The 24,644-nt window shown below is 36.6% G+C and overlaps 2 protein-coding genes across 4 annotated transcripts; both read left to right on the forward strand.

Moving 5' to 3' along the window:
- Nucleotides 1–4,867: 4,867 nt before the first annotated feature.
- Nucleotides 4,868–9,200, forward strand: LOC116130049 (cellular nucleic acid-binding protein-like). Its single transcript, XM_031415792.1, has 4 exons — nucleotides 4,868–4,932; nucleotides 6,361–6,572; nucleotides 7,723–7,815; nucleotides 8,420–9,200. The coding sequence occupies exons 2-4, from the start codon at nucleotides 6,448–6,450 to the stop codon at nucleotides 8,991–8,993; spliced, it is 792 nt and encodes a 263-aa protein (XP_031271652.1). The 5' UTR covers nucleotides 4,868–4,932; nucleotides 6,361–6,447; the 3' UTR covers nucleotides 8,994–9,200.
- Nucleotides 9,201–11,049: 1,849 nt separating this feature from the next.
- Nucleotides 11,050–22,295, forward strand: LOC116130051 (zinc finger CCCH domain-containing protein 19-like). 3 transcript variants are annotated; one of them, XM_031415796.1, is made up of 11 exons: nucleotides 11,050–11,831; nucleotides 11,862–12,542; nucleotides 12,660–12,739; nucleotides 14,904–15,091; nucleotides 16,014–16,938; nucleotides 17,035–17,162; nucleotides 17,834–17,893; nucleotides 17,971–18,021; nucleotides 18,690–18,760; nucleotides 19,636–19,790; nucleotides 19,876–22,295. In XM_031415796.1, the coding sequence occupies exons 1-11, from the start codon at nucleotides 11,113–11,115 to the stop codon at nucleotides 22,050–22,052; spliced, it is 5,235 nt and encodes a 1,744-aa protein (XP_031271656.1). In that variant the 5' UTR covers nucleotides 11,050–11,112; the 3' UTR covers nucleotides 22,053–22,295. The 3 variants fall into 3 exon arrangements, with proteins under 3 accessions (XP_031271656.1, XP_031271655.1, XP_031271657.1); XM_031415795.1 differs by having other exon boundaries at nucleotides 11,050–12,542; XM_031415797.1 differs by having other exon boundaries at nucleotides 11,050–12,542; nucleotides 16,014–16,407.
- The last annotated feature ends 2,349 nt before the right edge of the window (nucleotides 22,296–24,644 follow it).

Genomic DNA, 24,644 nt, shown 5'->3' on the forward strand with positions numbered 1-24,644 from the left:
TTTCTTTACTGGTTTTTGATTACTTTGAAATTCTTAACTCCTTTCCTTTTCAAGAATTGAATTCTAATTTCATGATATTTCATCCACCACACCTAACAATTACAACTAGTTTAACTCTATTTTATTTTATTTTTTTATTATTGGAGACAGTAACGGATTCAGAAAATTTTTTTAGGGTAGGTCAAAATAAAAACTAATTACATATTAATATTTTTGTTAGAGTGAATCAAAATCTAAAAATTATATATATTAGTATTTAAAAAAAAAAAAAACTGAGGCTGGGCTGGATCCGCCCCTGATTGGAGACAAAGCTTTTTTGCCTAGTGAATTTATAAAATCTTTTCACCATGAACCTTGATTTAGATATAAGTCACATAAATAGGGAACAAAGGTGATTGAAATTTTTCACCCATTTGTAAGTAGACCGGATGACTAGGGCGAATTGGAGATAGTTTTGATAAACGTATGATTTTAAGTTCGATTCCTCATTCGAACATATCTCCATTTAAGTGGGGGTGGGGGGTCATGATAGTGGGTTAGTTTTCCCGAAGATTAGTCAATAAGTAGGGGTGGGGGGCCATGGAGGTGGGTTAGTCTCTTCGAGGATTAGTCAAATGGGGGTGGGACGGTGGGCTAATGCGCTAATCTCTCTCGATGATTAGTCGATGGGGGTGGGGGGTCCTGGCAATGGCAATAGATTGTTGTGTTAGTCTTTCTCGAATATTAGTCAAAGTGGATATAAACTAGTCCGAATACCTTATAAACAAAAAAAGTGATTGAAATTTTTGTCTTAAATGTATATTTAATAAGAGAAATTGAAGAGAGTGGATAAGATTGGTTGAGCTATATAATTGTGATAATTGTTCTATTATGCTGTACAACGTGCACTAGGGAGGATTAACTTAATTATATTTTTTGTTGGATTAGAGGGATTGGGGGCTCCTTCTTCCCAAAACATGATTCCTTCACTATTTACAGGTGATATTAATATGTGGGTTTGCATTAATATTGATGTTGGTTAGTTGAACATCATTACATCATTTATTTTATTATATCAATCAATCTAACCAAAATTTCAATGACATTGATTTGATTCAATTATTAAAGATGGGTCGATTTAGATTAAAGGGTTGGATTTAGATTTACTTCAAATAAAATAATAAATTAAGATATGATAATTTTGCACATGGGAGTCGTTTATTTGATATGTCTATATGACCATCTTTTACTACTAGATACCCTTATGATTATAAGAATTGCCCAAAACCTCCCTAATATTATCAGAAATTCTTTGATAAAGAAAAATTTAGGATGCGTTTGGTTTATTATTCGGATACTTTTTAGAATAATATTTTGCAAAAAGGTAAAATTAGATGGTTATTACGAGGTAGAATTTAAAAATTAACAAAAATACCCCATAGATTTGTTAATTTACTAAACACCCTTGTAATAAAACATTAAAAATTACACAAACACCCCCACCCACCCATTAAATACCGGCAGCCTACCACCACCGCCGGAGGGTGGTTGGAGTCGCTGTATCGACGTACAACTGGCTGGATCTGGCCGATCGTGTGCTGATATGACGTTTTTCGACCAGATCCACACCAGATCTGACCAGATCTACGGCTATATTTGGCCATTGACGACCAATCTGGCCATTGACGACCAATCTGGCCGTGTTTGGTCGTCAACAATGGCCAAAGATATGGTTGTCAACTGGCTACGGATTTTCTGGCCAGATACACAGAAAAGGCTATATCGGCTCACTACCGGCCAGATCCAGTCGGTAGTGCGCCATTATACCAGATTCCGGGCACCTTCCAATGGTGGTGGCCAGAATTTGGGAAATGTGGGTTGGTGGGGAGTTTTTTTCAATTTCCAAAAAAAAATTTGAGGGTGTTTAGTTAAATTAACAAACTTAGAGGGTTTAAAAATAATTGAATAAAATAGAATAATATTTTTAGAATAAGGAAACAAATTTGTATTTTGGATAGGATAGGGGGAAATTGTAAAACAAATGCAGTCTTAGTATTTTCTTATAATCATATGCGAGTTTAATATTAGTCAATTTTATATGAATTTATATGTTAGAAATTGTATTTATCACATATCGCCAATTTCATAGACTGTTATGGTATATATACATGTGGTTGAGTTTCCTCCTCTCTTGAGTTAGCTTTCAGGGGTCCTATTTGGACACTAGCCGTGCATGCTGAATGTGAAAGAGGGCTCGGAGGGTGTTAATTGTATTGAACTAACTTTTCATGTAGAAAAATGTTATCCTTACAAAGACCCATATAAAGAGGGCTACAAAGTAACATTAACAAGAAGAAAAAACAAAGAAATAACACAAAGAGAGAGAGAGAGAGAAAAATCATGAAAATCAAGAGTAAAGATTGTCTTTGTATACCTCCTTTATATGTGTCTTTGTAAAATTAGCATTGTTCATTCATGTATATGTATTCATTGTTGGGTTTAAATTAAATAATTGTATGTTGGAAACAAACAAAAAAGCTTCTCACGGGCATAGAAAAAGTGGATGGAGTATGCAATGTATTATAAAATAGTGAGGTGATATTGATAAGAGTATAATAGTGGGATTCTCAAAGGCAAATGGGTGATGAATGATGATAAAAAGTTAGGCAATATTCTTATCTTCTTGTCAAAGGCACAAAATGTACAATAAAGATGGAGGCGGTGATTGTTCTAATGTCTTTTGTTTTCTTTTGAATTGTTTATGACAAAGTAGTGCTTTCACGAATCAGAATGAAGAAGAATAAAGGTTTACTAGGCCGTTAACTTCAATGCTCTAGAAGTTAGTTGATGTGTGTGCAAATTGGCCAGGATACACCGGTCACCAAAAAGAAAGAGAGAAAAAGTGAGTTGCATGAAATATATAAATCCCTAATCTTCAGAGAGTTGTGAAGGAGGTTGAAGATTTTTCATATAACATTCTACATTGTAAATCCAAACATCATTCCTCGATTATAACTCGTATCAATGGAATAGTCTTATAAACAAAATACTTGAAATACATAAAACGAAACCTATATGGAAAATGAAGTACACATTATAGGGATATGAACACATGAAAAACCATAAAAATGAAAAAAAAAACAAGCTCAATGCTTCCATACATAGCAATATTACACATGGTGGTTTTGTTTTTATTTTCAGAAAGTGGGTATCTCTTTAATTTGCTTTATGCTTTTGCAACTGTAAGTAGGGTTTCATTTGTTTCTCAATAACTGTATTGGTTGATGGTTAGGCAGCAACATGAAGATGATGATGATGAGGATGATGATGAATAAGGCATAATTTTTGGAGGTGGAAGCAGGTAAAATATTTATTGTAAACTTTATATTGTCTTCTTTTTTGGGTGAGAGCGGGTATGGCTTATGACTTTGCCTTACTTTCAAGTAACTAGAGCATCTACTTTGACTGTTTTTGGCTGCACATTTTTCTGAAAAAGTAGAACAATATCAAGTATTATAAATAAACAATATCTTTTTTCTATTATAAATGGCCAACATGATATTGTTGGCTTTGACACTAGAGGGTCTCACGATTTTGTTTTTGGGTTTCAGGCTCAAAACGCGTCATATTGGGTTAAGGCCTATACCCCCATATATCGACGCACCCCCTCTCACACAGAGCGATGTGAGATTTCATAACACCCCATTGCGATCTTGTTGATAACGTTTATAAATGATCTAATGTGGTATTGTCCACTTTGACACTATAAGGCCTCAAGTTTTTATTTTTGGGCTTCAGGCCCAAAACGCGTCATGTTGGGTTAAGGCATATAGTCCCATATATACACGCACTCCTTCTCACACGGAGCGATGTGAGATTTCACAACATTTTCATTAATAAATATAATATCATCCGGTTTATATTTTTTTCTTTTTATCTATTGTTATTGTTAGAAGTTATATTTGTCGTACATTGCCAATTTGGTAGGTTGTTATGATATCATACATGCACCCTTTCACACGGAGCGTGTGGGATTTCACAACATTTTCATTAATAAATATTATATTATCGGGTTATATATTTTTTTATTTTTTTATTTTTTATCAATTGTATTGTTATAAGTTATATTGTCACACATTGCCAATTTGGTAAGTTGTTATGGTATATATATGTGTGGATTTCTTCTCTCTTGAATTAACTTTTTTGAATGAGTTAATCAAGTCCATTTCATAGTATCAAAGCAATTGTTTGGGGCAATGATGAGACCATGAGGGACGGTGTTAGAAGTTGTATTTGTCCCTCATTGGCAATTTAGAATGGTATATATATATACGTGTGATTGAACTCCTTCTTCCTTGAGTTAGCATTTGGGCTCAAGTTCTAGCATTTGTAAGTACAAACCGTGGTTGATAATTTTTAAATATGATACTTACTTGTTAAGTAGGCATTGATTTATTATAACACCTTAATAATATTACTGTAATACAAGATTTTCTCATGAAATTATAGTGACAGTGAGTAAATGTTGATCGGATGAAATTTTGGAAAAACTATGGGCTTATAAAATTTGTGATCAATTTGGGCCGGCCCAACCTTGGAAGTGGCCCAGCACATCTAATTCAAGTAATAGATTAAAGTAGTGGGCCTATTTAGTATCGAAGTGGAGTACATTTAGTATTACTCCTTAAGCTTGCTTGGGCTATTTCGGACCATAAAAGAGAGCTGGGTCTTGGTCTTGGGCCATTTGAACGGCACCGTTTTGAGCTTATAACCAAAGCTAACTTGGCCGTACTTTACAAACGCAAATCGATTTGCGGCTGCTCTTCTCCTTCTTCCCCAAAATTAAAATCCAGACGGTCATTTTTTGTTTTCCTGTGCAATCAGAGTTTCGGAGTTTCTTCTCTTCAGCTCTCCTGTCTTGTAGGCTCTTACTCACCGACTCATTAGCATCAGGTTCGTTCAATTCAATGGATGTTGATTGATCCTACTTTCAATCTTAGGCTTTTTTATTAGGGTTAAGGCTCGACTTATATCATATTCATACCTTTGACCTACGTGTGATGATTTGTATGTATTTACGTTTCTATTTGGGGTTCAGGATGTTTTTGTGTTTTAATTTTGTTCTGAGTTGGATTATTAGGGTTTTGTATGTGGTGCCTGGCTTTTTTATTTGAACGTGGGAATGAGTGATTTTAGATCTTTTATTTAGTGCGAATGGTTTTGAGAAGAGTCCCTATGTAATGAAATTAAAGATTACTGGATGCGGTTGGTAATAACTATTTTCAATATGCGCAATGGTGGTAAAAATATTAAAATAGTGTTAAAAAGTCCTACACCAACCATTCTTGTCCCAATACTGGGACAAATTTCATTTTCGCATTTTTAACACATCATCTATGAGAATTAGGATAAATGTTACTGACTTATATGGTCTGGTTACCGCTTTGACATTTTCTTTCCATTGGGTCGAGGAAATGCTGTTGGATTGACATTTTCTTTCCATTGGGTCGAGGAAATGCTGTTGGATTGACATTTTGGCTTGGATTACCCTGTTTTGGAAACTGCTACGTTTTTCTTTGTTGTAAGGACAGGATAAATGATCCAGGAGCATTATCTTCTTGTCTTTTGTTGTTGGTGTTGTTTGGGAAGTATAAATGTAATAAAAGATGAGAGGCTTTTGTGGGTAGTAGATAAGGAAAATGAGAATTCAGAAGTTCGAAGAGGCATAATAGTCCCCAAGTACAAAGAGATGAGGAAACAGTCTTTGAAGTGTGACCTTATTATATGTCCTTGAGTACATCTCATAACATCTTAGCCTTTCTTTTTCAATAGTGTCAAATACCCTTGGGCTAATTTCAATTTCCCTCTTTCATTCCTGAAATATTTGAAATTCTCAACATATATTATAGGGGCACTAAGTTCTTATTGCTTATTTCATTTCTGAAAATCTATATGAGAGGTTATAACAACATTTCTAATAGTAGATGACTTCCTATGGTAAGATAACCAACTTACTTCTGTGTTTTTGGCTGTGTTCCTCTCATTTGTCTTTTCTTAACTTTCTTGATCTGCCATGAATGATCTGACCTCTATTCAGTGTAGATGGCTGGTAGAGAAGTCGGAGTCCAAGTATGTTTTATTGTTAATTATTGCTCTATCGAGAAGATGATTTTGTAGAAGAGATGTTTGAATTACCCATGAAGGATGTTTTCTGGAGGTAGTGTTGAATGCAGTGATAAATAATCGGATGTAATTGGTGCTTGTTGAAAATGTTGTGTGTTTTTACTTTTGGGATTCGGTGTTTTCTAATTTGGAGGGTATGGCAAGGGGTTTGGTTTGTACTCATGGATGATGATGGGTGTATGGTTGTGATGTGGACAGGGAGGAGGCAGCAGCCATTGTGGTGTTAGTGTTGGTGGAGTTTTTGAAGATCAGTGGTCGTAGGTGGTAGTAGGAATTAGTTTGAACATGAGTTCAATCAGCAGGAGCCGAAGCAGGAGCAGGAGTCGGAGCCCAATGGATCGTAAGATCCGCTCGGATCGCTTTTCCTATCGTGATGCACCTTACAGGAGAGGGTCACGTCGGGGTTACAGGTTTCTGATTTTTGATCATATGCTTATTTATTCTCTCTGCTTGACAATTTGCATGAGGGGGTAGGGAGTAAAGAAAAACTGTCAATGTGTGCTCCAATGGTGGTTGTATTTGTAGTTGACAGTTATCCAAGTTGGATGATCTTACTTGCTTGTGTTGTGGTGGATATTTAGAGTGGCTGTTAATATTGCTCTTCTGGTTTTTCACTTGATAATTTCTTGGTTAGCTAGTTCATTGACTTGTATGGTAAAGCAACAATTTGATCTCGTGTGTAACATGTTTCTACATAAGGATATATTTTTTGTAAAGATTATTTTCTCACTGTCCTTTGTTAGTATTCCATTTTATAATTATGACAAAATATCTGATTTTCTGTTCTGAGTTAATCTATGGCGAGTATTCCTTCACATTATACAGCATTCAAGGGTGAATATTGTCTTTTACATCTTATATAAGATTGCTGGTAGGATACTTTTTCAATTTTTGTAACAGATTCTTTGTAGCTATTACATATGTGGGGTGGTCATTTATATGGCTTCTTGATTGTACTGGATGGATACCTTTTTCTTTTCTCTGGAAGTGATAAAAAAGAAAAGAGGGGGTGGGTGGTGGGGCTTGGGGAAGAAACTGCTGTGCTTGATATGGTGAGTTGCTAGCTGTGGACCTAACAGAAGGGCATATGAGATATCAATTCTTTTTCTTGATGCCTGACCCAACTTGGCAAAAGAGTTAACCAAATGTTCTAATCAAGTTGAGAGCCAAAGAGAGTAGATGTTACGTTCCAAGGGTGAAGCTAACGCTTCCCTGGCCACTATGGAATCATCAAAGTATGAGTGCATAGACTTGCTAGCTAATACTGGATCATGAAAAACCTGTTTACTTTTTTTAATAATTGCGTGGGGCTTTGCAATCATTGGTTTCTTAGCTTTCAATGGGATGAAAGGCGTTCTTTCTAGTTGTCATGTCCTATTTTTCTCCTTTCATCCTCGGTTGTCTGCACCCACAAAAAAAAAAAAAAAAAAAAAAAATGATTGTCATTTTGCTTTAACCTTTCTGAAATGGGACCCTGACTTTAAAAGTTTTGATTGTATATTAATAGACTACCATGCATTTTTTTGCTAAATATTAATCATATTATACTTTTGTTGCCAGCCAAAACAATCTATGCAAGAATTGCAAACGACCGGGTCATTATGCTAGAGAGTGTCCTAATGTGGCAATTTGTCACAATTGTGGCCTTCCAGGGTAAGGAATTTTTTTGTCCTTGTAAATAAAAGTATATAGTTCATTCTTTATCACTTTACATACTTGTGAATTTTTTCATTGAACAAAGTTACACACCTTGTGACTCACATTAAATTTGCATTAGGTAGTTTACAATGGTATGCACAATATTTTTCAGACTTCTTTGCAATGTTTTAGTCTAAGCAATGTTTTTTATGCCATAATCAAAGAAACATCTTGACATGTATTTTTCTTTGTTCACCTTTACAGTAGCTGTCGTTAAAATCACCAAAGCCATGGAATAGTTAGGACATAATGCAATGATGTCCTGTACTACTACCTTGTTTCTGCCTCTACCTCCACCATCTTGGAATATTGTAACTTCCACCTGTATTCTCTTGCTGTCATTAGATCTTTCCATCATTACCTTGACCACTTAACCATCTATTTCATCATTTTACTTTCATATATTCACCTCTAATCACAAAATTGTATTGCGATTTTTTTGTCCTTCCTACAAGGCCAATATCACCATTTCTGCTTTGTCAATGATGATCTTCTGAATTTTATTGTCTCTTAAGCACTGATGTATTTTTTGTTATTATAACTGAAAATGTTTGAGCAGCCACATTGCTTTAGAATGCACCACAAAGGCATTATGTTGGAACTGTCGAGAACCAGGCCATATGGCTAGCAATTGTCCAAATGAGGGCATCTGCCATACCTGTGGCAAGGGTGGACATCGTGCTAGAGATTGCACAGCTCCCCCACTGCCACCTGGGGACTTGAGGTTGTGCAACAACTGCTATAAGCAAGGTCATTTTGCTGCTGATTGTACAAATGACAAGGCATGCAATAACTGTAGGAAGACTGGTCACCTGGCACGTGATTGTCCAAATGATCCTATCTGCAACTTGTGCAATGTTTCTGGGCATGTGGCTAGACAGTGCCCAAAAAGCAACGTCTTAGGAGAGCGGGGTGGGGGCGGTGGCGGTGGCGGTGGCGGTGCTGGTGTTGGTGTTGGTGTTCGTGGCAGTGGTTACCGAGATATTGTGTGTAGGAACTGCCAGCAGCTGGGACATATGAGCAGGGATTGCATGGGGCCGTTGATGATCTGTCATAACTGTGGAGGACGAGGACACTTGGCATATGAATGCCCTTCTGGAAGATTTATGGACCGCTATTCACGTAGGTACTGATGTGGTGACAGAATATGTTGTTAGCAATTTATACTGGTTATGCTTTTCTTAATTGGATACTGCTTTTAGGTGAGATTTATTGAAGGTTGAGACTGAGTAGAGAGTTGAGCAGTTGATTTTCAATTTCATGTGGTAGGAGTGGTTTTGTTGATATGGATAATTTGTTTTCAATTAAGACTTAAATATAAGTATTACTTTGTTTCTGAAGAGTTTTTCTTCAAGGTGTTCTCTTCATCATATAAGCATATTTTGTATACGAGAGGCCATTGATCACCAGCAAATTGGTGGTTTCATTCTGACAAAGCAAATAGGATGATGCATGAACATCAATTGCCTCAATATCTCAAAGAAGCAGAAGCTTGGAGTGGGTTAGTGATTTATGTATGGATTATTTTGGTCTAAAAGTTTCTATCACTTATGAATCTTTGTATTCTTTCTTTAAATTGTTTTACAAAAAGTATAATGATTTAATGATATTTTTTCACTTACAAAACTTTTAAAATATCATTTTATTATTTAAATTTATATTCCGTTTTGGATTTCGACAATGTTGCGATTTCATGTCACTACTATTCTCTTTTACAACCATCATTTATTAAAACCTCTCACACTTTACTTTCGTTGACCTTGCCAATTGTCGGCAACGAGCGATTAGGATTTGTGTAGCCATTCCTCAAAAGTCAAATTTCGTTCAATTTTAATCACAAAAAGACTCTTTGGCTTCCCTTATTCAAAAATTCAAAAGCTTCCATAATTTGGATTGATTTCGTTCTCTGTTTATCGTTGGAATATAAATAAAGATAGTCAAATAGTGAAAACGGGTAGTAAAATAGTTTTGGGTCTGTTTGGTTTGTTATTTTGGATAAGATTTTATAAATAATATTGGATAGTTGAATAGAGTGATTATTACGAGGTAAAATTTAAAAATTAATTAAAAAAAACTCCTAAGTTTGCTAATTTAACTAAACATCCCAATATATAAAAAATTTATAAAATGACAAAAGCATCATTGTCCACTCACAGTGTCAGATTTTGGTCATCATTGTCAGAATCTGGTCGGAATTTGACGTTACGATGTAGACCTTTCGGATCTGGTTGGACGTGCGTCGATCTGACCTAAAAAGACTAGATCGATGAATTACTGACTATTGTCAGTTGTTTGTAGGCCGTTGTGACAGATTTCGACTATCATCGACGGTGATTATCGGAATCTAGTAACTATGGGTAGATGGGGGTATTTTTGTTAATTTTAAAATTTTTTTTTTAAGGGTGTTTAATGAAATTAATAAACTTAAGGAGATTAAAAATAATTAAAAAAATATAATAGTATTTCTTAAATAATTAAACAAATAATTATTTTGGGAATAAGGTATGAAATAATAAACTAAATGGATATTTTGTTTTTGTTTATTATTAAAATATAATTATGAATGATAAAATAGTGATAACGGATAGTAAAATAGTTATAATAAAATGATATTTTAAAAGTTGGTGGATAAGAAAGTGTTATTAAACAAATTATTTTGGTAGGAGGAGGTCGTTAGCTCTTTTACAAATTACAAAGGAAGAACAATTCGTTGATTACATTTCCTGTGATTCCCTGAGGGATGCGTCATCTTCTTTCGTAAATTTATTAAAAAAAAAAGACAAAAAGACAAAAAAATATTAATATGCTTCCTTAATTGAAAAACAAAATATCAGCACTTTATTTAGTAAAACTGAAATGCTTCTTAAAAGATCCATTAAAATTTAAAGCTACACAGAAACAGAACATGTAATATAAGTCAAATCGCACGGTTCAAGAATCAGTAACGCTAGAAGCATCTATGGACACGTGATCATGAGATAATCTCCAGCCAATGCCACCGGCCCCCACATATATTTCAGGGTGAAAAACGTCATTTCAAACACAAAAAACAGGACATTATCGTAACTTCAATCATTAATTAGTAAAAAACATTACTAATAACATTGCTCTTGCGATTTGCGAACACTCTCTTCCCTTCCCCTCTCTCTCTGTCTCACTCACTATCTAACAATTTTCACAATAAAATTTCACAAACCCTTAGGGTTTCAATCTCTAGGGTTTCCTCCATTTGAATCCAATCAATCTCTACCAATGGACGCTGAAGAAGAAGATGCTTCAAAATCATCGAACTTTTCTACTCGATTTGAAGATGACTTGGTTAATAAAACCTCCACAGTAGCCGCGGTAACGGACTCACAGGAGGAGGTCCAACGAGAGACGGAGCCTCAATGCCACTTGGAGTCAGTGGCCGAGTTGAGCGAGGCGCATGAGACAGCATCTGTACAATTATCGTTGGGTGAAGGAAAAGAGGAAGCTGACGATTCGGTTCAGATTGAGCGGGAGTCAATTGAGTCGCAAACATTTGCGTCTGCGGTTGCTGGTGAAGCGAACCAGGATGAGATGAACGGTGGAGATTTGGCTGTTTCGACACCGCTGGTTGGTGATGGGGGTAACGATGAGGATGTGATTTGCGAGGAAGGGAAACAGGCTGAAGAGACGGAAGACAAAGCTGATGATTTGATTAAGGAGAAGGAAATAAGGGCGGACGTGGTTGAGGAGAAGGAAGGGAGGCTGGACATGGCAGAGGAGATGGGAGTAAAAGCCCACGTGGCAGAGGAGACGGAAGTTAGGGCGGACGTGGCAGAGGAGACGGGAAATGCTGCAGACGTGGTAGAGCAGACGGTTATAAAGGCCGACGTGGCAGAGGAGACTGAAATAAAGGCGGACGTGATAGAAGAGACGGAAATAAAGGCGGATGTGACAGAGTTAACGGAGATAAAGGCGGACATGGCTGAGGAAACGGAGATAAAGGCGGACATCGCTGAGGAAACGGAGATAAGGACGGAAGTGGCAGAAGTGATGGAAGATAGAGCGGCAATGCTCAAGGAGATGGAGATTGCTGATGAGACGAAGGACGAGGTAACAAGGGGGACAGAAGAAGTGGCGCAGATGGCAGAAGAGACTGCTATTGAGAATGAGAAAAAGGATTTAGATGTGACAGAGGAGACCGACGACAGGGAAGGAGTGTTGGAAACGTTGGAGGTTGAGGCTGAGGTAAAGACAGAGGAGATGGACACGGCTGGCACAGCTAAGGAAACAACTGCTGTTGAAGAAACCGCTGTGGCAAAAACTGCTGGTGCTATTGAGTTTGGTGATGTGGCAGATGAAACGGAGGTGCTAGAGGAGAATATTGGGATGGCTGATGTGGCTGGAGGAGAAACAGTATTGGCAGAGGAAACTGAAATGCGGAAGGGGGCAGAGATGGAGGAGGTGGATACAGAGATGGGTGACATGGCGGAAGAGGCTGATGCTGATATAGCTGATGAAATGGAGACGGCTGATGTGACAGAGGAAATAGAGACGGGTGAAGAGTTGGAGGAAGTTGGTAAAACTGTTGGAGGTAAAAGGAAGCGAGGGAAGAACTCTAGACCCATTGGGAGAGCTCCCTCAAGGAAGAAATCAGAGGAGGATGTCTGTTTTATCTGCTTTGATGGTGGAGAACTTGTCCTCTGTGATCGCAGGTGACATTTTGTTTTTTCTGGTTATGCCAATATTATGCTTCTTTGTATGCTTTGCTATTGTTCCTACTATCTGATAGTTATTGATGAATGAGGGATTGTTTGATATTGCGTTTATAGGGGATGTCCAAAAGCATACCACCCATCATGTGTTAATCGTGATGAGGCCTTCTTTCGAGCTAAAGGTCGATGGAATTGTGGTGAGTCTGCATAAATGTTTCATTTCACTATGTTTATGTTTACCATCTAATAGGCTGTATATTATCATTCTGTTGGTTTTTTATTTGTGGCATTGTGGATGTTTCAGTGATCACTTAAGTTCTTTGCGATGCAGACTTTTTCTTTTACCTCGATGTAGAATGAATTTTTTTAGGAAATTAAAATTTTAATGTTAATCATAATTTTCCATTGGTTAAAGCAACAATTGCTCCTATAGAAAAAAGAGCTACGAAAGGTTGATAGTGGTTAACCATATAAAGAGTTCAATACATTCATGGCACTTCCTTGTCCTCTTGTTGCTTTTTCATTCAAATTTCTTTATAAATATTGAAGTTGTTACTTCGTCTTTTCTTTGTAAAAGGTGTGATCTACTCAACAGCAAACCTTGCAGTAGTGGACTTGTGTGAAGGGACAGGAAGTAAAATCTTCAGTTTTGCCCAGCACAATGTTCAAGTTTTGCAAGCTCATCAAGTTGGTTTATTGTGCGTCATATGAAGTGTATCTTTCTTTGGTGACTAGGGGTTCCAAAAGCAATTGTGGATACAGGAAATTTTTTAATTTCAACTAAAATTGGCCAAGTCATCATTACTAGCCTGAAATGTACTTTGTTTTAGATGATTTAATGTTAGGGCCCTTGGGGACCAGGAAAGTATATAAGTTCTGAGGAAATTGTTAACCAACAAGTTACTGGTTGGTACATATGTATGTTAGACAACATGCTGAACGAGTGGCAAGAATGGAGTTATGCATTTATTTGGAGCAAAATTATGCATGTATTTTGGCTTTATGGATCTATTGGCAGTTTGATTGGATTTTAAGTAGTTACATAGTATAGTTGTTACCTAGATATATGCTGCTACCTTTCTTGCAGAGAGTGCTTGATATATGTCCTAAGTGCCATCCACTTGATGCGAGGAAATATTTCTGCTTGTTTTGTTCAATGTTGCATACTTGTCTCTTGTAGAGAAGGGGATAAGTGCCTACAAAGGCAGTTAGTACTAGTTGATCAATTGATCTAAACTCCATGGCAGAAACTGAGGATAATTTCTTGGCTTAAAGTTTTCAATTCTTTTTTTTTTTTTTTCCCTCTTTTTTTCCTCCCCTTATATCTTATTTTTCCCATTTTCCCGAACTTAAAGCTTCTAAGTAATTTGTTTTGGCCAAAAGCAACAACAGAAAGAAAAAGGAAAATTCTGGAAATTATAAGTGTGAGACTAGGTGATGGGAAATGTTGATATTTGTGTAAATAAATAAAAGGAAAGTCAGGAAAAAGGAGAAGCCAGTCTAATTAAGTTGGTGCTGTAAACCATTCCAAATGGAATCTATAATTTCTGGGATGGGATCATTGAATCAACGTATAACATTTTCTTCCCCTGAACTACTTGTTACATGTACTTCTTACTTGTAACCTAGAATCTTTATCTTAACATTAAGAAGCCATCAGTTAATGCTCGATGTAGCCATTAACACAAGTTACACTTGGTTCTGTAAGAGTTTCTTTTTAAATTCCTCAGACTACTCTGTTTGGTATTGTTATGTTTTTTGGGTTGAAGATTATCCAATTTTGAAGGAGTGTAGCATGAAACAAACATAAAATAAAGGAATGTCAAGCTTGAATGTGTACTGAATAACCTAAGTAATAGTAGCTGAGGCTAATAGTTCATAGATTTGAATCCGTTTAAGAACATCCTGTACGGTTGTACCAATGAGGAAATTAAGAGTTCTTATTCAGATAACGATCAATGCTGAAGGTCATATCATGAATGCTTTTTTTATGCCTTATGTGATCAACCTGCTTTCTTTGCTGTTCGAGATTATTAGTGGATTATTTCAATCATATTTATCATCACTTAGTATAGCTTAAATGCATTTGTCCTCTTTTTCTTGTTATGTTTAACTTACTTTTTATGCTTTACAATATATGTTGTATGTAGTTGCAAAACATGGTATTGCAGGCAGTTCTTATCTTTTGATGTATATTACATCAATTCTTTTGAGGGTATTATGCTTTTTTGTGTGTTAATAGTTTGTCACATCCCTTATGCTTCCTATATTTAATATTTAAAATTACACTTTAAAACATGGCTATTACCTTTGGCTGTTGGACTCAACCTAATTGAGATGCTTTTTATTTTATGAATTTAGGTTGGCATCTCTGCAGCATATGTGAGAAGAATGCATATTATATGTGCTACACGTGTACATTTTCCTTGTGCAAGGGCTGTATTAAAGATGCTGTTATCTTATGTGTGAGAGGTAACAAGGGTTTCTGTGAGACATGCATGAAAACTGTGATGTTGATTGAAAGGAATCAGCAAGGAAACAAGGACATGGTGAGTGACAATTTTTTTTAAAAGAAAATTCCGTCTAACGTCATTCACAATGTCAAGGATGTGAGGATTAATTTATGCATATTTTGGAAGCAGATTATTATGTGTCAAAATGTGTCTTGTTATGCTAAATTTGCATCTGTGAAAATAATTCATAGTCATTGAATTCATTTAACTTTAGCACCTCGGCCATGGTAAACCTTAAGAGTCAAGTTTTATCTTTTTTTTTTTTGCATTTGACTGGTGTCCTTAGACTTCTTTTCTTAATTCTGGTTGATGGTAAACACCTAAAAATTAGTTTTAGGTTTTGGTTTGTGGCAGCATATCTGCATTGACCGAGTATTAATTTCCAACTTTTCTGGTGGAGCATCAAAACATGCTAGGGCATGAAGTGCACATTTAAAAATTTTTGTACTAGCACATAAGCTGACTGTAATACATTGTAAAGTTGCATCTCATAAAACTGAATTTTGTTTTCTCCTTTCCTCTGAAAAAAACTGATGTATTATCGAAGTTGCATGTTTATACCTATAATATTCTGGAATACTTATCACTGTGTTCTCCACAACCTTGATTATCTTGGGCTTTTATCTTTTGGATTTGATTTATTTTTCCTGCTTCTGTTTTTCTTTGTAATCTCTATTTTGTAGTCATTTATATTGTATTGACATATCTACATGCCAAAATAGCAGAATTAATATGTAGAGGATGAAATGATTAATTAAGAACCACCAAAATGGTTTAAAATAGCTCATTTAGGATTAGCTAATTGAGAAATAATGGGTTGCTTCTTATTATGATATTGGTTTGGTTGTAAAGGTTCTTATTTTGATATTGGTTTGGCTTAGGATGAGGATATATTCACAAGAATCTTGTAGGATCTGATTTAACCTTTTAATTATTTTCGCTCTCCCTCTTTTTGTAGGATCAAGTAGATTTTGATGATAAAAATAGCTGGGAATATCTCTTCAAGGATTACTGGCTTGATTTAAAAGAGCAGCTTTCTTTGAGCGTGGAAGAACTTGCACGTGCTAAAAATCCATGGAAGGGATCTGATATACATGCTGGTAAACAGGATTCACCTGATGAACTTTATGTGGCCACTAATGATGCAGGACATGGTTCAGACAGTTCTTCAGAGAATGCAGAAGCAACTGTCCCTAAAAGAAGAAAGATGAAAAGACGGTCAAAATCCCGTGCCAAGGAGGGTGGTTCGTCGGGAACAACGTTAATAACTGGTGCTGAGGGGGCATCTACAGATGAAAATGTTGAGTGGGCATCAAAAGAGCTCCTGGATTTGGTTATGCACATGAGAAATGGTGATAAATCTGTTTTATCTCAGTTTGATGTGCAGACTCTCCTACTAGATTATATAAAAAAGTATAAGCTTCGTGATCCTCATGGTAGAACACATGTTATTTGTGATTCACGGCTTCAAAATTTGTTTGGGAAACCACGTGTGGGGCACTTTGAAATGTTAAAGCTACTTGAATCTCACTTTCTTACAAGAGAGGATTCTCAAGTGGACGATCTTCAAGGAAGTGTCGTTGATACTGAAGCTAATCAGTTGGAGACTGATGGGAACTCTGACGCCCTAGTAAAAGGGAGTAAAGATAAGAAACGCAAAACACGTAAAAAGGGTGATGAGAGGGGTCTCCAATCTAATCTTGATGATTATGCAGCTATTGATATGCATAACATCAACCTAATTTATTTGCGGCGTAATTTGGTGGAGGAACTTTTAGAAGATACTGAAACATTTCATGACAAAGTTGTTGGTTCTTTTGTGAGAATAAGAATATCTGGTAGTGTTCAAAAGCAAGACTTGTATAGGCTAGTCCAAGTTGTAGGTAAATATCTAGATGTGTGTCTGTCACTCTTATTAGTTTTGAATCAAGTGTAGAACATGATATATTTGTCAACTTATACATTGTTTTGTTATGCAGGTACAAGCAAAGTTGCTGAACCATACAGAGTTGGCAAAAAGATGACAGATATCTTGCTTGAAATATTGAATTTGAGCAAGACAGAGGTCGTATCAATGGATATAATCTCAAACCAAGAGTTCACTGAGGTGATTGATAGACATTGTTATAATGCTGTTTCAGTTTCTTTTTATGGCTTCATTGTGAGAGAGGAAGTGAGAGTGTTATAATCTTTTTTGTTTGAATTTAGAAAAATAACGTGAATGCAGTTGTTGTTAGGAGAGTAATCCTGCTTATATGATTCATGGAAGTGCAAAATGCCTGTCAAATATTGGTATAAATATAGAGAAACATAGTGGCAATTGTTTTTCCATTTTTCTAATTTATAATAAGGAGTTTGCATCAATTATAATGTGGAGGGTTAAGTTGCGTGGCTAAGGCATTTGATTTCAACCAAGAGGTAAGGGATTCAACCCCTCTGGGGGCCATTTACCTAGATTTTTATTTCTGTTGTTTCTTGACTACTAGGGTTGTAATGTGTGACAGTAGTCCCTGGTTTAGGACCTGCTGAGTACTTATTAGAAAGGTTGATAGTTTTCCAGTGTCCAAATTTAAAAAAAAAAATAAAAAAATTGCTTTGGTTACCTGCAATAGCTAGTCTAGTAGCCCTCTTGTCCTCTTCAGGAAAATTGTGAGGGGAGTCCACTCAGCATTATAATTAAAACAAAATGGAAATTTACTGTGTTAAATGATGTGCTTGTCTCATATATGTTGCTTCAGTATCTTTGTTGATTACTTGTTTCCTTTTTTGGTCTTTTAGGATGAATGCAAGAGGCTACGCCAGAGCATAAAATGTGGACTTATCAATCGACTAACTGTGGTATGCTTAACACCAAATTTGTCTTTTATTATTTGGATGTTTTCTTTCTCCTGATAGCATTAATTGTTTCCTTGTAGGGTGATGTTCAGGAGAAGGCCATGGCTCTCCAGGCAGTCAGAGTAAAAGATGTATGTTTATTTTGTCTTTAAGTATTGTCTTTCATTTTATATATGGTGGGTTAAAATTTTTTCTGTATTCTTGGAGTTGGGTAGATAATCTTGATAAGTAAGATATATCAAACCAAATGAAGTTATTTGCAGGATATAGCAGCAGAGTGTAAATTTTAGATTGTAAGAAAGCTTTGCTCACTATTGGATTTAAAATATGGAAAAAAAAAAAAAAAAAAAAAATCTGTTGAGGAATTTACTTCTTTATGTTTTGTCCACAACATCTTGTCCTTTCTCTGCCCTTCAATTCCCCATTTTTTAAAGGAAAATCTATCATTAATAAAACATGATAATGAATAAGAAGGTTGTGATCTTTAAAATGATGCTTCGTTCTGTGCAAAGGTTTGGCAGAATCCTCCCATTGTTATTAAGTAAAAGCCAAAGAAACGTTCACCTAAAAGTAAGGAGAAATAATGTAGCTAATAACTAGTTATTCCGTGATGGAAGGATTGAAATGAGATGTATAAAGATAAGGTTCTGATGTTTGGACAATGATACCAATTCATTCTTAACATTTGTGGCTTTTTCCTACCTTTTTTCCCCCCTACCTTTTATTAATGTTGATATTTCACAATTCCATGTTTCAATAATCTTTTATATGGTGCATAATAATTGTTGTTTGAATGCAGTGGATGGAAGCAGAGATATTGCGCCTGAGTCATCTACGTGATCGAGCCAGTGATTTAGGGCGTAGAAAAGAATATCCTTTACAAGTTTATGAGGAACTTTATTATCATCTTGCATGCAGTTGGATGGTTGTCATTTAATGTTTTAGTTCTCTGCTAAATTCTTAACATCTGCAACAATGAGACTCAAGTGCAAGCTTCTTTCCTTTTTTTCTTTTACTCCTATTTCCTTTTTATCTTGTCTTACTTTTTTTTTCATTTTTATTCTTGTTTATCCATATGCCATCTGGGTGTCTGATGATGTATTTGTTTTATGATCTTCTTATGGTAATTTGCACCATAGTATTGGATGGAACTTTTGAATGATTTTTTCATAATAAAGTAATAATTTACACTATGGTATATACATTTCTACAAAAGTCTGTCTGATGTTAGATTTGAGCTGACCGTCGTAGCTGTTATTTTCTTTTGGGAAAAAAAAATTGACCAAAAATCCTCTTACAATTTATTTTGTATCTAAAAATATGCACAAGATCTGTTTTCACCACAATATAACCTAGTAGCATAATCTTTCAAATCGCAACTTTTACTTTCCTCCTGGCTGTATTATATATAGATTGTGTGGACAACCTACTCTAACCTTTGAGTGAAGAAAATAAAAAACCAAAATAGGTGTATTTTCATTTGTAAATTTGTTAGAAGTTCTAGGCAGGAACATTTATGCACCAATCTTCTTCCCTCCATGTCTACATCCACCCCTCCACCCTTCTATCAATGCTATATTGCTCCATCTCATCATTTTAGTTCTCATTAAATACTGAACTTGCTAGATGAAATGTTAACTCCAGCTCATGCAGAATTGAATAATTATAAATCTGCACTTAATTACTTGTAATGGCAAGGGCTATGCTTTTTCACACCAGTTAAGTGCTCCTTGACTTCTGTTCACGCTTAGAGAATGTGTGGAGAAGTTGCAGCTTTTAAAGACGCCAGAGGAGCGGCAGCGTAGACTGGAGGACATTCCAGAAATTCATTCAGACCCTAACATGGATCCAAGTTATGAGTCTGATGAGGATGAGGGTGAAACAGATGACAAGAGACAAGGTCTGGTTTGTTTCCCTGTGAATTTTGAACAATTTCTTGTCTTTTATACTATATTCAATGGTAACATTGCGTCTGGTACATGCAGAAAACTCTATGAGACCAAGAGGCAGTGGCTTTAGCAGGAGAGGAAGAGAACCTATTTCCCCTGGGAGGGTAGCTTCTGCTTCAAATGATTCTTTTAGTGGGACAAGGAATTATTCAGGTGGAAATAAAGAATTGAGTAGAAACTTGTCTAATAAAGGTTTCTCAAACAAAGGGGATGATTTGTTTGGAGCTGGCGAGATAGTGAATGAAAATCTATGGAACCAAGCAAGAGCTAAAGAAACTCAGCAATTAAACAGTTGGGAGAAGCCAAGAATTGCTTCAAATTTAGAAACTAGAAATCCCCATTCTGTGGTGTTATCAGAACCAAATTCTAGGGTTGTTTCAGAAATTTCACCAATACCTGGCTCTACAGGTGGAGCACAGTCTTCTCCCAAAATTAATGAATCAGAGAAAATGTGGCACTACAAGGATCCCTCTGGAAAAGTTCAAGGACCATTTTCTATGGTGCAGCTGCGAAAATGGAACAACACTGGTTATTTTCCTACTAATTTGGGAATATGGAGATCTAATGAGAAGCCAGAGGACTCGATACTTTTGACTGATGCATTGAGTGGCAAGTTCAATAAAGATCCTCCATTGATGGACAGCAGTTTGTCTCAAACGGTCTCATACTCTGGGAAGCCTCATGGAGCAACTTTGCAGCAAGGAATGGAGATTCAAGTTGGAGGAAATTCAAACTTCGATCAGAATCGTACAGCTTGGAATTCACATGATTCCCTGAGTTCTGTAGCTCAATCGGTACTTGGTTCTTCTACAGGTGGGGCGGCTTCTTCCTCACTTGAGGTTCCTAAGAGTTATAGAGATGGTTGGGGTTCTGAAACGAACCTCCCGTCTCCAACTCCAAGTACCACAGTTCAGACCAAGGGAAAAACTTTTGAAAGAGAATGGTCACCCACCCCTACTAAACCATCTGGTCCCCTCATGATGGCCAACCAATTTTCTGGAGGCAATGGAGGGCAGCAATCTTCTACTTTGCTTGTTCCAGAGAGTGGGCAATTGTTGCATACTTCCATTCCAACACCTTCTACATCAAAATTGAGTGGTAATGTGGATAGTTTAAATATGTCTCATGGAGTGAGTTTAGCATCTAAGCCTGAAATAGGCGAATCACACAGGGTGCTAGTCAATTCCCATCAGCTACCAGTGACTAATTCAACTGTTGCCTCTATGAATGCTGGTGTTGATTTGAAAAATATTGGTGCTGCTATCCAGAACTTGGTTCAACCTGTGACTACTCAGATTCCCCCTGTAGAAACTCATGGATGGGGATCAGGTTTGGTTGCAAGGCCAGAGATGATTGCTCCATCTCCAAAACCTGGGAGTGGATCTCAAGCATGGGGAAATGCTTCATCTCAGAAGCTAGAGCCAAATAATCCAGTTCATTTGCCTGCTCAATCTCCTGCTTTTGCTCAACCTCATGCTTCATCCTTCAATACTGGAAATCCATCCGGGGTTTTTCCTGCTCCAGGCCAATCAGGTATGCCGCCATCCGATTCTTGGAGACCTTTACTCCCTGGTCAATCAAACATACAGCCACTTCCTGCTCAACCCAACATACCTTGGGGTATGGGTGTCACAGGCCATCAAAGTACTGTGCCAAGACAGGGGCCTGAGAATCAAAATACTGGTTGGGGGCAAATGCCAGTAAACCCAAGCATGGGTTGGGGAGGACAATTACCTGCAAGTACAAATATGAACTGGGGAACCCAAGGACAAGCACAGGCTCCCGGAAATGCAAATTCAGGTTGGTCTGCACCTGTAAATGGACAAGTTCCTGGAAATGCGATTCCCAGCTGGGTGCCACCTGGCCAAGGACCACCACCTGTAAATGCAAATCCAGGTTGGGTTGCTCCTGGACAAGGGCCAGCCCCTGGAAATGCAAATCCCGGTTGGGGGGCCCCTACTGGGAATTCAGGCATGTGGGGAGGTGAACAGAAGAACGGTGGAGACAGGTTCTCAGGCCAAAGAGATAGGACTCCTCAGGGTGGTGATCCTGGTTATGGTGGAGGTAGACATTGGAATAGACAGTCACCATTTGGCAACCGAGGAGGGGGAGATTCATCGAGGCCTCCTTTTAATAAAGGGCAGAGAGTATGTAAATTCCATGAGAGTGGACATTGCAAGAAAGGATCTCAATGTGATTATCTACACACTTGAGATATGGGAATTGAATGGAGCGCTGTGCGCTGTGTAGAGCAGTTCAATCTGTACAGTAATTTTAGTTAAAGAAAGTTTGACATTAAATCTTTTTAAGCTTTATACACAGTATAACCTTTTGTAGATTAGCAGTTACTTCATCTTTTTTCAGTTTTGCAGCTCACCTGCTTTTTATTAATTTTATTTGTCTCAGTGAATCCGCTTTCCTTATATTCAAATAATAGAAAAGGTTTAAATGCTTGGATGGATAAGTGTTTGTGTTGATGCATGTTTATGAGTTTGGTATTGTGCTTATAGTTGCTTCATTTGGATTCTTGCTACTCAATTGAAAGTGTTGCAGTGGACTGGTTTCGAAAAATGAAAATGTTAAAAGTTTGGCTTGAATTATCCCAAACATGGCGTTGCCAATTGGAATTCTATGTAGTTTTTGAGTCATGCTTAGGTAACAACCCTTGACGTGACAGTTGAGTTAGTGTTGTCACGTCAAAATGATTTGATTAGACCAAAGAAACGGTTGTTATTTTATAGGGAACGGTGCCTAAGAGGATAATAGGTTGTCCGATTCCCATACTTCCATTCCAATCTTGAGCACTCGTCAAACAAACAAATAAGTAGGATAAGGGCCCTCGTTTCCTTAAAATCAAAAAGGACGGAAAGATGACAACTCGTTACTCTTTTTCCAAGAAAGGCGCACTCCAAGCAGGTGGGTATCGACGGACACTACGACTTAATCAATTGTCGTTCTTTATAAAAGAATGGTCGTTCTTTATGAATTAACAACTAAAAGAATAATCGTTCATAAATAAAGAAAAATCATTTCTAATGGAGGGATGAACAATTCCTTATGAAAGGAATGACTGTTCCTTTGGTTGTTCCTTAAAGAACAATGATTATTCTTTCATAAAGAACATCCGTTTTTTACGAAGGAATGATTATTCCTTCATAAGGAACAACCGTTCATTATAAAAGAACAACTATTCTCCATTTTTTTTTATGAAGGAATGATTATTCCTTCATAAGGAATAACTGTTCTTTATAAAAGAGCGTTCGTTCTTTCATGAGTAATGACTGTTCTTTCTGAAGAAACGACCCTTCATTTCTAGTGGTACCTTTGGTGTCTTAAGTGTAATGGGAGCTGATGTGATAGTACTAATCTATTGACACATTAGGGTTAGGAGATTGGATTGTAAAAGTAATATTTTCCGTAGTATTTACCCAAGTAGCAGTCTTGTGAATCTTAAGAGACTTATTAGATGTTGGGGACGTCTTGCATATTGTTCAGTTTGGCTCTTTTTCTTGACAAAGTATTTCAATTCTACGAAACACTGTACACAGCACCAAGTAAACAAGGAAAAGAAAAAACAATAATTCATTGAAATGAACTAACAAGGATGTGCTTATTACAAGATCATAAGATGAGAGGGAAAATATAATTTAATTCAGGAAAAAAAAAAAAAAAAAAGAAGGCAACAATGCCTGTTCTTTATTCGTTATTACACATGAAAAACCTGGAGTTTATAACATTCTAATTGTGATGAGAAATTTTCACTTCCTTCTGTAAGGGTATAGAATATCTTCCAACGTCTCTTTCATGTAATTGCCCACTTTATTCACATTTTTGGCCACACCTGATGCAACTAGTCCTGCATTCCTTTTAAACCTGCACATTTAGTTTATCACAAAACTTAGGTTCAAGGTCTCTCGACGGCAAAATTTGGACCGAAGTTAAATGATCAAAGACTACATTGATGATTGAACTAAGAATTGACTCATCCATTTGGGTTTTTCTGTGTTACCTGTTCAAGTATTCGTCTCCTGGAAAGGGTGCTGGCTTGTAGGGTCGAGGTTGAGGTTGTGGTTGAGGTTGAGGTTGAGCATGAGCATGAACATGAGGCCGAGTCTCTTCATGAAAGCAAAAGACCAAGAATCATTGTTATTAAACAGAAAGAAACGAGAATTCAAACTTAAAAAGGAAAATATTGATTAAACATTTGAATCTTCAGTTACAAATGATTTTACATACTTTCGGCATAGATTTACTCCAGATACTACAGAGACTAACAGCCAAGGGGAATGAAGAAAATATAAAACAGTAAGAAGAAAAAAATATACAGCACCTACTCATCTCGACAGAAGAACAGTGCTAGAAAACATGCTAGCATTTTCCGTATTTATAAGAAATTCATTTTTGATCCACTAATATATTTATTTGCATTTGAAAGACGTGTGAAAGAAAGCTATTATACTACTTTTAAGGAGACATTGCAATAGATTGCTTTCTATGACCATTTTTTTTTACTTCAATACAAAAATCAATTACATTTTCCAAGAACCACCCAAGATAAATACAGATTCAATTTCTCCTCGTGCTATATCTTAGGGTGGAATAAGGCCCAACCCGAGGCACCCAAATGTTAAGCAATGTTGCGGAACCAGGTTTTAGAACCAGGGTGCTAGTCAATTCCCATCAGCTACCAGTGACTAATTCAACTGTTGCCTCTATGAATGCTGGTGTTGATTTGAAAATATGGTGCTGCTATCCAGAACTGGTTCAACCTGTGACTACTCAGATTCCCCCTGTGAAACTCATGG

Source organism: Pistacia vera, unplaced genomic scaffold (assembly GCF_008641045.1).
Source record: "Pistacia vera cultivar Batoury unplaced genomic scaffold, PisVer_v2 Contig217, whole genome shotgun sequence".
In the NCBI taxonomy this organism is placed as follows: domain Eukaryota; kingdom Viridiplantae; phylum Streptophyta; class Magnoliopsida; order Sapindales; family Anacardiaceae; genus Pistacia; species Pistacia vera.

Bases quoted from the DNA above. Each gene is read 5' to 3' on its own strand.
- LOC116130051 (XM_031415795.1), top strand. From the start codon at position 11,113: ATGGACGCTGAAGAAGAAGATGCTTCAAAATCATCGAACTTTTCTACT. The intron at 15,092-16,013 runs GTGAGTGACAAT...CTCTTTTTGTAG, and splicing joins AGCAAGGAAACAAGGACATG to GATCAAGTAGATTTTGATGA. The intron at 17,894-17,970 runs GTATGCTTAACA...GTTTCCTTGTAG, and splicing joins TTATCAATCGACTAACTGTG to GGTGATGTTCAGGAGAAGGC.
- LOC116130049 (XM_031415792.1), top strand. From the start codon at position 6,448: ATGAGTTCAATCAGCAGGAGCCGAAGCAGGAGCAGGAGTCGGAGCCCA. The intron at 6,573-7,722 runs GTTTCTGATTTT...TTTTGTTGCCAG, and splicing joins GGGTCACGTCGGGGTTACAG to CCAAAACAATCTATGCAAGA. The intron at 7,816-8,419 runs GTAAGGAATTTT...ATGTTTGAGCAG, and splicing joins CACAATTGTGGCCTTCCAGG to CCACATTGCTTTAGAATGCA.